The sequence below is a fragment of the Equus przewalskii genome, chromosome 1, assembly GCF_037783145.1.
Source record: "Equus przewalskii isolate Varuska chromosome 1, EquPr2, whole genome shotgun sequence".
In the NCBI taxonomy this organism is placed as follows: domain Eukaryota; kingdom Metazoa; phylum Chordata; class Mammalia; order Perissodactyla; family Equidae; genus Equus; species Equus przewalskii.
The window spans coordinates 132,749,112-132,761,208 of record NC_091831.1 but is presented as its reverse complement, the minus strand read 5'-3'; the positions used below and the strand labels follow the sequence as shown (position 1 = coordinate 132,761,208).

The window sequence follows — 12,097 nt, the reverse complement described above, 5'->3', positions numbered from 1 at the left end:
TTAAAAACCAATTTTTGTACAAGTATTTGCAATGTCAAGGCTAGGTGTGGATGGATGAGTGATGGGGGAGGGGAGAGAGTAGTGGAGTGTGTGTGTATGTGTGAAAAGACAGGGGAAATGAGAGTCAAGTGACGGTAATAAAGCAACTGGGAGGAAGAAAGGAAAAGAAAAACCAAAAGTAAATGTTAATTTTGGAAGTAAAACCTCAAAGCTGAACTGAATCAGAAAAAAAAGAATGAAAAGCATTGAAGCTGTTTTTAATTATATGTGAAAATTTAGCAAGTTGAAAAAGCAAAAGTAGGTATAAAACAACAGAGGAGCTGCATTGTACTGATAAATCACTCCATCCCGTTTTAGAAAGAACAGGAACTGTTCTGTGGGATGCTTAATGGTGTATGACACAACATTTTCATTTTATATTTAGAAATGAAATTGCTGTGAAGCTACAAATAACTCAAAGTGGAAAATGCTACCACAAACTTTTCATAAATGGGTTCTATCGACGTGTGCCACTTATTTATTTAATAATTTTTATGGTTCATAAAGCCATTCAGTTACAGCCATATTCACTTCTGAGTCTCAGGCTGATCCTATGAGGCAGGCAGAACAGCAGCTGTAAGGTTCTCCATTCTTCTCCATTCTAGAGGAGAAGAAAACTCATTGCGAGGCCAGGATTTGCCTAAAGTTTCCATTATTACTCCAAGTTCTCATTTTATTTCCCCTTGCTCTGATGACTAACTTTGCCAAGTTTACCATAGACGATTGAAATGGAGTCTTGTGATTGTTATAGGAATCTCAAGAAATGATGATGTCAAACTTGGTTAGTTCTAGCAGTTTCTCCAACTTAAACAGTAATGTCTTTATTCCATAGCCCCAGAGCTAGTTGGGCAGAAGAAGTGAGGGGCTGTGTTGGATTCCTGCTCAAACTGAGATCTTCCTACGGACATTCATTAGGCCTACAGTGACCACACCCTCATTAGGAAACATAAAGAAGTTCCTAGAAATTAATCTGTAGAGATCTAGTAAGTTTGTGAATTGTAAAATGAATATGTTTGAATTCCTTCCTGGTAAATATTCATGCTCTATAAACCAGAGATTTCTCCCCCTACCTATTTGTCTCCTCACAGTCCTTTCCAGACTCCTTCATGGTCTTCAAGGTACAATCCTAGGAATTCTCACCCCCCTAGGTTCTCTCTGCATTTAAGGAGGAAGCCTGGGCCTGCGTGTAAATGACCTGTTTGGTATCACCCACGTGAGGATGTAGGTTTACCTAAGCCTCCTTTGTGGGACAAAGAAGTCCCTTTTTAGTTTAGACACTACTGGACACTATAAATACCTATAGGCACCTCCTATGAGCCACTCCCTGTGTGAGCTCTGAGTATACAATGGCATATAAACAGGCAGGGGTGCCTGACTTCAAGGAGATGGTCATCTAGAATGGGAGAGAGACAGTAAGTAAGAAGAGAAAGAATCATATGATGACATCTCTATACACGCTGAGTGCCCTGAAGGTGACAGGGGAGCAGGGGTGTAGGGAAGGACCTACCCTTGGATTGGGAGCAGAAGGAAGCCTTCTTGGAGGAGATGCCCGTTAAGGCATTAGCCAAATGATAAGAAAAAGAAGCCAGCCATGTTGTCGGCAGGGGACCAGCGGAGGAGCTGCAGGGAGGTGGGGGTAGCACAGAGGAGAGGGAGGGGGTAGCACAGAGGAGAGGGAGGGGGTAGCACAGAGGAGAGGGAGGTGGGGGTAGCACAGAGGAGAGGGAGGGGGTAGCACAGAGGAGAGGGAGGGGGTAGCACAGAGGAGAGGGAGGGGGTAGCACAGAGGAGAGGGAGGGGGTAGCACAGAGGAGAGGGAGGGGGTAGCACAGAGGAGGGGAGGGGGTAGCACAGAGGAGAGGGAGGGGGTAGCACAGAGGAGAGGGAGGGGGTAGCACAGAGGAGAGGGAGGGGGTAGCACAGAGGAGAGGGAGGGGGTAGCACAGAGGAGAGGGAGGGGGGTAGCACAGAGGAGGGGAGGGGCGGCCGCGCACTCACAGACTCAGGCGCTTTGATGAACACTTTGCTCCTCCCAAGCTGGAACTGGTCACCGTCCATGTTGACGGACTGCAGCAGGTGGAGGACACCTTGTTTCTCATCTCCTTTCCACGAGGGCCAGGTGGCTTTGGTCAGAATGGCATACCTGGGAGGACAATTAGGGAGAGAAGGGTCAGGGTTACACTGGACCACCCCTCAAGTGCACCAAGTGCTACTGGGGTCCTGGTGAGACATTCCCCTCCATCCACAGGCTCAGGGATGGCCTTCGATGACCGCAGAAATCCCCTGGGTCTGGGATGCCCATTTCGGGGCTGCCTCCTACTCCGTCCCTATCTGACCATTTCCATGTTAACGCCCTGCTGAAAGTCTGCTTTTCCTTTCTACCACTGTCTAAAAATAGCACTGCTGAAATGTCAACAACGACACTCTTCAAGCAAAATCAAAAGGTCTTTTCTCAATATTGATTTCCCCAGAGCACTTAACAATTAATGCAAAGAATTTTGTACAGCTTCCCATAAGCAGCCATTATTATTACTATGTATCAACTTGCATGTTTGGGATTCTGTGCATCCTGAGTCACCAGGCCCTGGTGATCTGGTCCTTGGCTATTCTCAGCTCTTCTTCAATCTCGCCTCTCCTCTCCCTTTGGTTCACTGTGCTCCTGGGAGGAGGGCCTCTTTTCCTGCACACTGCTTCCCTCCTCAGAGCCTTTGCCCATGCTGTTCCCTCTACTACATGTGCTGTTCTCCAAACTCCTCCCAGGGCTGCTCCTGCTCAGGGGGACTCCTCTTCAGGAACACTTCCAGAGATCTTTCTGGACCCTCCAGGCAAAAATCACCCCTTGCTATTTTCTCTCATAGAAAATTTTTCTTCTTCTTCAGAGCATGTATCATAATTTGTAATTAATTCATGTTTGTGCTTATTTGGTTAATTTATGCCTGCTCCATGAGGACAAGTGGGTTCATCCTGCACACCAAGCACCTTACATAATGCCTGGCAAACAGCGGTAATAACTAACATTATGGCCCACATTTGCTCCCTCTGCATCAGGTGCTGTTCTTGGTGCTTTAGATGTATGATCTCATTTTATTCTTACAGCGATCTGATTGGGTTGGTCTTTCCATTTTGCGAGTAGGAAACACAGGCAAATAAGAGACTCCCTCAAGGCTCTTAGCCGGCTCAGAGCTGGGATGTGAACCCCCATCGGTCCTTTATTCACAGCACCACATAGAAGCCATGGATTGGTTTATATGCAAATATTTATCTTAAAGATTATACAGTCTACTACACAGATCTATGTTAGAAACACTAGAATTATATAAGAGGCTGACATAATAGAGGAGAGAGAAGTACATTCCGGGATGTCAAATACAGAAGGTACCAAAGACTTCAGGTGGAAAGAAGGAAGGAAGGAAGAAAGGAGGGGTAATCAGAGAAGGAGAGAGTGGGTGAGAAGTTGGAAGGCATGCTATGAGCAGGCACATCTAGAACACAGGCAGTAAATGGGCCCCAGGCCTCTGGAGAAGAGGACCCTCTTCTGTTCCCAGAAGCTACTATGAGGGTTAGACTGATTTATGGCATCCAAGAGAGGAGGAACCCTTGAGAAGAGCAGCCCTCCTTTCGGGACCCAGGGCTCCTTAAGAAGAAAGAACCAGATATGATCCCACCCTTAGGGCCAGCTGGTTTGGACTAAGGTGATTCTCTGGACCCTCTCTGCTCCTCCCCAATATCCACATCTTGCCTGATAATGTCATAAATTGCCTGGAGCAGTGGATCCTCCTATTCCCTAATTAGAGATAAAAAGCTTAAAAACAAAAATGCCTATTTGAAGCCATACGTTAGCAGGAATACATTTCATATGTGGCATAATGAAGTCAATGAAACAAATTAAGCCACATACAAATGACTGACAGCAGAAGCTTTCTAGACACCACTGGGGGACCTGGTGAGGAAGCAGACAGGTACTGGCAATCTAAACAGATGAGGGAGAAAAGTTCATGCAGGGTGTGGGCGAGAAAGAAAAGGTGAAGATTCTAACAGCACAGTTTTGCCTGGCTTGAGCTAATCAAGATGATAAAGTATCTTTATTGTGCAACTGTGAATAGGTAGCTCTTTGCAATTCACACTTTTCCCCTGTTAAAATAATCCTGTATTTCTCATTTGTCTTTTGACAGCGAGGAACCTGTTTTTACAGAGACTCTCTCTCCCTTCTCTATAGTGAGGGTCTGGGTAAGACATGGGGATGGCCTGGCATTTCCAGGGCTCACCGGCCATGGACCACTTGCAGCGGTCCCCTTAAAGGGCTTTCACGAAGGCTGATGCATCCTCTTCACTTCCTTTTGTATCCCACCCAAGAGACCAGGGCATATTTCTAGTATAATATGCTCCCACATAGTAAGTACATCCAGTTCACTCGTCTTTCTCCAGGATACTCTGGTGGGAACAGGTTGCACAAGGCAATGGTGCACTGCCTAATTGATGCCTGTGATAATTTTGGAGAGATGAGGATAACAGCTTACAGGCCTTTCATGAGGTATTTCCAGTTTAAGACTCAAATATGCCAATATGTCACCTCAAGGCCTTTGCACTGGCTGTTTCCTCTGCCTGGAATTCTCTTTCCTGCCCTTGGACTGGTGGGCTCCTTGTTTGCTCTTAGCTGACCAATCTAATGTTTCCTCCTAAGAGGAAAGGCAGCCCAGATCCCAGTGACTTCCAGCTATTGGCACCTGGAATTAAGCACACAAAGATCCTGGAGGCCAGGGGGATGCTCTCCACACTTCAGGCTTTCCTCATCTTCCTATTCTTTCTTCTTTCTTGCCCAGGACATGGAATGCCTTTCCTCACAAGCATCCCTTTTCCACCTCCACATTCTGAAGAGCTGGGTCAAGGTCAAGGGAAATGTGTTTGTGAGGAAGTATAAATGGTGCTACAAGATGAATTTTGCAAATGTCTTATGTCCCTATCACATTTACCTTCCTAAGAATCAGAATCCACATTTGGGTTTATTTCTCCCAACCACAGTAAGGAGCACAGGCTGCCTAGCTCAGAAAGCGTTTTCTAAGAATTTGCAGATATTTTCCCAAGCTGAGAGTCAAGGTGGCTGCCATTTCTAACAACTTTTTATCATTTTCTAAAAGCATGAAAGTTGCATTGGGCAGGTGGTGAATGAGGGGTCTTCCTTCTACTGCTTAGAGCAGTGCAGGATTTACTTCAAGAGCACATGGCCCACTGGTGAGCAAATTAAGGCATCTTTTGATTTTTAGTCTCCAATTCTCAGTCAAGAGGGATGACTTTAATAAATATAAAGGATTTTTCAGAGAGGAAATAAACACACACAAAAAGCCCCTGTTTCCTATTTTCTAAGCTCTAGGTAGTGTCCGAACCACTGCTCTGTTTAGACCTGTGGGCTTCCTGCCCAGGGATGGGTGTAGAATGCATGCACCTGTGGATAGTTGTGCTGGGTATTAATACATCCTTTCCCTTCAAGTTATTACTTTCTGTTTCTTACTTGGCAGCCCTTCCGTGGACATCTAGAAAGCAACTTTATAAACAAAGCCTTTTCTCTCAGCCATGGAGATAATAAAAGCAAGAGATGATTCAATTACTCACAGGAGATCACAGGATGAGACAGTAAGAGGCAGACTCTGGACCAATTCTACATGACCAGGATCCTAGACTCACACACCTTATGGAAAATGGTGTTGTCCCCAGAGAAATATTCCCTGCCCACTGACAGATGTGGCTTTCCAGCCATTTTTTTTTTTTTTTAAGTTTTTATTTTTTCCTTTTCCTCCCCAAAGCCCCCCAGTACATAGTTGTGTATTCTTCGTTGTGGGTTCTTCTAGTTGTGGCATGTGGGACGCTGCCTCAGCGTGGTCTGATGAGCAGTGCCATGTCCGCGCCCAGGATTCGAACTAACGAAACACTGGGCCACCTGCAGCGGAGCGCGTGAACTTAACCACTCGGCCACGGGGCCAGCCCCTGAGAGGGAGACTAAAAATATACTTCCTATTGAAAAATAAGTGTCATTCCAAACTTTTATTTTTATTCTCCTCCAAGTATTCTCAAATCAAAAGAAGGATGACAACATCAAAAGAGCCTGCTTTTTATCAGACAGGGCCGCCCATTTGTCTCTTCTGAAAGGAAAAGACCACAGCAGGAAAGCCAAGAAGGGAGGCACCTATGGATAGAATCATTTCAATGAAAGGCCCTCAACGTACAGGGCATGATATATATTCACTAAACATTTACTCTGTGTAAGGCACAGAAGAAAGTACTGTGCATGGAGTCACAGAGCTAGCATGGCACTTGAGAGAGGTCCAGATAGTATAGCTAATGAGGGGTCATGTCACAGCTCATTTCAGGAGCTTCTGCAAACAAGTAATGCAGCCTGCTCCTGCTACCTGAGACATTTCTGCAAGGAGAGCGCAGACTTCCTGCTCTCCTCAGTGCACTGGAGTTCACAGCATTGCTAATAATGTCAAGTTTGTTGGTTTGTTTGTTTTTGAATAATATGGAAGGAAGGAGGTCTTTCAGAATTGGTTTCTCAAAAAAAAAAAATCAAGATTAGATTTTTTTTCTTCTGCTGAGGAAGATTAGCCCTGAGCTAACATCTAGGCTAATCTTCCTCCACTTTATATGTGGGTTGCTGCCACAGCATGGCTGACAAATGGTGTAGGTCTGTGACTGGGATATGAATCTGCAAACCCAGGCCACCAAAGCAGAGCCCGTCAAACTTAAACACAGTGCCACGGGGCCAGCCCTGAGATTAGATTTTTTAAAATATCTGATCAGTTTTCAATAGTAATGCCAATGAGAGAGAATTTGCAAGTATCAAATAGTTTTTAAGTGTAGGGAAAATATTGAAGCAGAATAAAATTATAAAAGTTTCAGAATGGTTGAGGGCAAGCCTTTCTGAATTGGGGAAAGATGGAGGAAATACTTTTCATTCTGTTTTTAATTTTTTCCCTCTTAATTAAAAAAGGGTATTTTCAAAGAAATGCAGTTTTGCAAAAACTTTAATGATTATCTAAGCCATGGTTCTCAACTGGCTTTTGCCCTGGGGACATTAGGGAACATCTAGGATATACTTCTGGTTGTCACAGCTCGGGGGGTGCAAATACTGGCATCTGGTGTGTAGAGGCCAAGGAAGTTGTTAAACATTCTACAACACATGGGATGGCCCCCACAACAAAGACTCATCCAGCTTAAAACGTTAATAGCTGAGGTTGAGAAATCTTGTTCTAAGATAGCGTTATTGATTATTTAAAGAAAAGCAAAGTCTTTCATAATTAACATCTCAGTTGTATATCAGCAAATGGATGCTGCTATGATGATGCAAGAGCTCTACAAATTTACTCTCTCAGCTTCCTAAATACTTCTTTTCATTAGGCTCTACTTACACTAAAGGTGTAGTGGCCCCTTTAATGCAGAGAGCCATGAGGGTGAATTTTATTCCTAGTCTAACCTTCCTCCCAAATTAGCAGGAATCTGGAATGTGTGGGGACAGAGTCAATGAGGTTTTATAGTATGGAATGATCCACCCTTTTGTTAAGCACTCCTGAACTTCCACGTGAATGACCTTCCACATATGACGACCCACATTGATGACCAGTAGGTCAGCCACCCCAGTCTCCTGGCACGAGAAATAACAACAGCCCTGAAGGAAAAACTACTTTATCAGAAGTCCTGGATTTCAAAGACAGTACTTAAGCTCTTTTTTAGCCTGCTATCTCTTTGTTAGATAAAACTGAGATTAAAAAAAAAATCTTACATCCTGTTTCTGTATCATATACCAGGAAGACATAAGCACTTTACGATTAAAATGCTGAATATGACTTCCTTCTTTCTTAAATGAAATTAAATTGATGTAGAAAAGAATCATTAGAGAAGTCAGAACCATGTAACATCTTAAGGACACTAAGTTTTATCCTTTTCAAAAACAACACAAAATAAGAACAATTTAACTACAGGTCCTGCCAAATACACTTTAATGGAAATATAAAAAATCAGTTAAAATTTATATATGGACTGTACAAAATTTTAAAGTTAAATACTTTATGCTTGTTTTCTTAAGTAGGTTAAATATTTTCCTAAATTGTCTTCATACTATTAATTTGCTCAGTCAAGTTAAACCCAGCCCTTCCCGTGTCACAAGTATCACAAATTTCTGAACTTACATGTTACACTAAACAGACCAAATACTTGTGGCTACTAATTTATTGTACAATAAATGACGGTAAAAAGATCCTGCTACAACTTAATAATAAAAGGACAACCCAATTAAAAAGTGGGCAAAGGACCTGAACAGGTATTTCTCTAATGGCCAAGAAGCACATGGAAATATGCTCAATATTATTTCCCATCAGAGAAATGCAAATCAAAACCACCATGAGATACCACTTCATACTCACTAGGATGGCTAGAATCAAAAAGTTAGATAATAACAAATGTTGACAAGAACGCAGATAAACCAGAACCCTTACACACCACTGGTGGGGATGTAAATGGTATAGTCAGTTTGGAAAACTATCAGTTCATCAAAAGGGTTAAACATAGAGTTACCATATGACCCAGCAATTCCAATTTTACGTACATACCCAAGAGAAATGAAAACATATGTCCACACAAAAACATATATGTGAATGTTGACAACAGCATTTTTCATTATTCATAACAGTCAAAAAGTGGAAACAGCTAATGTCTATCACTTGAATGAACAAGAAAATATGATACATTGGAGTATTGGTGCAATGGAATACTATTTGGCAAAGAGCAGGAATCAGTGTATATGTTACAACAATGATGACTCTTGAAAACATTATGCTAAGTGAAAGAAGCCAGACACAAAGGACACATATTCCACGTTTCTATCTATAGCAATCCCTGGAATAGGCAAATCTATAGAGACAGAAAGAAGTATTTGCCTAGCTCAGGGGGCAAGAGGCGAAGTGGGGGTGACAACTAGGGAAGTGGGATTTCTTATTGGAGTGATGAAAACATTCTAAAATTAGTTGTGGCGATGGACGCACAACTCTATGAATATATTAAAAGCCAACGAATTGCATACTTTAAATGGGTGAATTGTACGGTATGTAAATTATATCTGGTTCACTAAACCTGTCTCAAACAAAAGCGTCCACAGTCACCGGTTCGTTACCTCTGGAGGAACTTTTGGAAGATGCGCCGATAGGCGTAACCAGCTCTTCTCACTCGAATGTTTTCTTTCAGACCCAGGTATTCGACTTGGTGCTTTACCCTACGAAGGAGAAAATGGAGCAAGGACATTAGCTGATAATTCTGTGATCCTTTCTCCTACTCCCATCCCCCTAAACCCCCAGTGCAAGCTGCAGGGAAGCACACTGAAAACACTACAATTTATAGTGTTCAGAGTCTGAGCTGACCCTCAGGTTACATAATAATAATTTAAAAAATATTTTATTGTGAAATACAGCAATTACAGAAGAGACCTGACATGTTTATCTTAAAAAATAGTAAAATAAAAAGCTATTTACTACCTATCACCCAGATTATGAACAAAAATACCAGTTTTTCAAAAGACTAAAGGAAAGAACTCTTTAACTTTTGAATTAAATGACACTAGAGCTGTTCTCAACATCAACTTTAAGTTTAATCGTGATTCTAGATCTAAGGAGAGTATACTTCTAGGCTTTTCACATACAAGGTAAAAAAAGGTATATAAAACTATTAATTTCAAACACCTAAGTTAAAAATGTTCTAAAAAATATATGTAAATTATAGTTTTAGTTGGTTTTTATAATAGTAAAAAACTACCGGTGTGTTTTGGAAAATGGATGCAGGGTAGCAGTAGACCGACGGTCTCACAACACAGCGGATTTTCAGAAAGAAAGTGCCCCATGGCCCACGGCCCACCCCTTGGAGACTCTGGTTTGGTAGGCCTGTTGCATCTGGGCTGGTGCACAGACATGTGAATTGCGAAAAGTCACCCCTTGCTGAGAAGCTCACGGTCCTAGAAGCCAAGTGACAGATCCTGGACGCTAGTTTCTGATCGTCCACTCCAGGGACATAAATAGGGCCTTTGCTGCCTATTATGCCGGTTGGTTGAATACAGACATTTGGAAAGAGGATATTTGAGGAAAATGAGAAATAAGGAGACTTTCTCTCTCTTTTGAAGATGGGACGTCACGATTGTGCTGGGGCAGGGAGGCAGCTCCCCCTTCAGTGCATTTAGGGTCAACTGCACTAATGATGGATTCTAGAGAACGGCCCCTCACGAGTCTGCTGTGCTGAAAAGCAACCAGCAGCACCCTCCTTACAGCTGCTCACAGATTCCTGACAGTTGTCTCCTCAGAAAGGCTCTCATGGAACCCATCATTTCCAACGAAGCCCCGCATTTGCTGACATCCACTCTGTGCCACTATGAGTCACGCTACGCAAGGTGCTAGGGATACCAAAAAAGGCCAGTGCTAGGGTTCCTGATGAAGACCTCACAGACAGTATGGTGGTCAAGAGCCAGGATCTGGAGTTAGGTTCCTAGGACACCCCTGGCTCTGCCACTATGTAACCTCTCTGAGCCTCAGTTTCCACTTCGTAAAATGGGGATGGTGACATTAGTTCTTTTGTCCTAGTTGAGTACATTCCATATAAAGGACTTAGCCAGCTACTGGCATGAGCCAATGTAAGGCTGTTATTATTCTACCATATTCACAGCTACAATAAGTAAATCAGGACAAGGAGACTAGAGAAGGAAATGGATTTTTTATAGAGAGAGGATTCCCAGAAGTGGTGACGTGCTGGGCCTGGAAGGCGAAGTTGAATTCACCAGGTGCAAAAGAGAGAAAGGCAGGGGCACAGGACAAGGTGGGAAATTAAGCTGAAAGACAGGGTAGAACCTTGATTGCCCTGGGAAGGACGAGGTCACACAGTGAGTGATGTTTGAAACGTCTCAAGTCCAGCTGGTCTTACTTGAACTAGCCTCCAGAAATGTCAACCCCTTCGAGATAAGTAACTTTTTAAAAAGCCTTTAGATAAAGAACCAATATTCAACATCCACATCTGATTTTTGACACATAATCTGGTTAACTAAAGGGGCAGAAATCTGATTCAAGAAAATAATTAGTCACATGCTGCAAAATGACATTTGAGTCAACAACAGACCACATATACAACAGTAGTCCCACCAGATTTGTGCCATATAGCCTAGGTGTGTCGTAGGCTATACCATCTAGGTTTGTGTAAGTACACTCTGTGATGTTTACACAATGATGAAATTGCCTAATGATACATTTCTCAGAACGTATCCCCGTCATGAAGTGACGCATGACCAAAATTTTCCTTTCTCTCATCCTCCAAATCTGAAACTCACCACTGGCCTTTTCTCTACTGTAAAAAGTACCCACGAGGTTCCCAGTTTTAGATATCTGCTCATTTTAGTACTTTTCATTAAATATTGGCTTCACCTCAAACTTTTGAGGCAGGGCACACATCACCCATTAAATCAAGTGGAAACGTTCCTTTTCCATGAATCACATAGGCAAATGCGATGCCTCATGTTAAAACATTGTTCATTCAATATGACTTCCATCATCAGGAAATTTTCTCATAGGAATTTTCTTCAACAGGACAACTAGTTTAGCAAATTCTGTCATGTTTAAAGTTTCATGTAATCAAAGGATCCAAGGTGATTTCTCCATATCCTTGGAGCACTGTCATTTCCTCAGTAAACATCAGCCAGACTGGCAATCAGTTGTGCCATCTCCTCTCCTTGCAGGGAGTCCTGTTCACCACTGTCCTTGGCCATTAATGCAAGTAGGTCAAGGGCTGAGAGCTCGGCTAGGGCAGCAATTCAGAATCCGGGGCAGACAACTTTGCCACAGCCAAACAAAAACACATTTCCAACAGGAAAGGAAAAATAAACCACACCCTATAAACTTGTGGAATGAGTAACCCTGTCCACCAAGGACTTCAATTGACCGTGTAATCCCCGCCAATAAAGCGCACCGCCCTTTCACAGACTCCGACGCTCCACGCTCACGGATGAAGTGAAACCATCTGTCACACGATAAACCGAACCGGGAAT

General features: G+C 42.9%; 1 protein-coding gene across 1 annotated transcript in view; it reads right to left on the bottom strand.

Moving 5' to 3' along the window:
- Window positions 1-12,097, bottom strand: part of MYO1E (myosin IE) — a 190,737-nt gene that overhangs the window by 36,417 nt on the left and 142,223 nt on the right. Inside the window, exons 19-20 of the mRNA XM_008526764.2 lie at window positions 9,197-9,295; window positions 2,038-2,182 (exon numbers count right to left, since the gene is read on the bottom strand). Coding sequence (XP_008524986.1) covers window positions 2,038-2,182; window positions 9,197-9,295 — 244 coding nt within the window. The remainder of the gene's footprint in view (window positions 1-2,037; window positions 2,183-9,196; window positions 9,296-12,097) is intronic.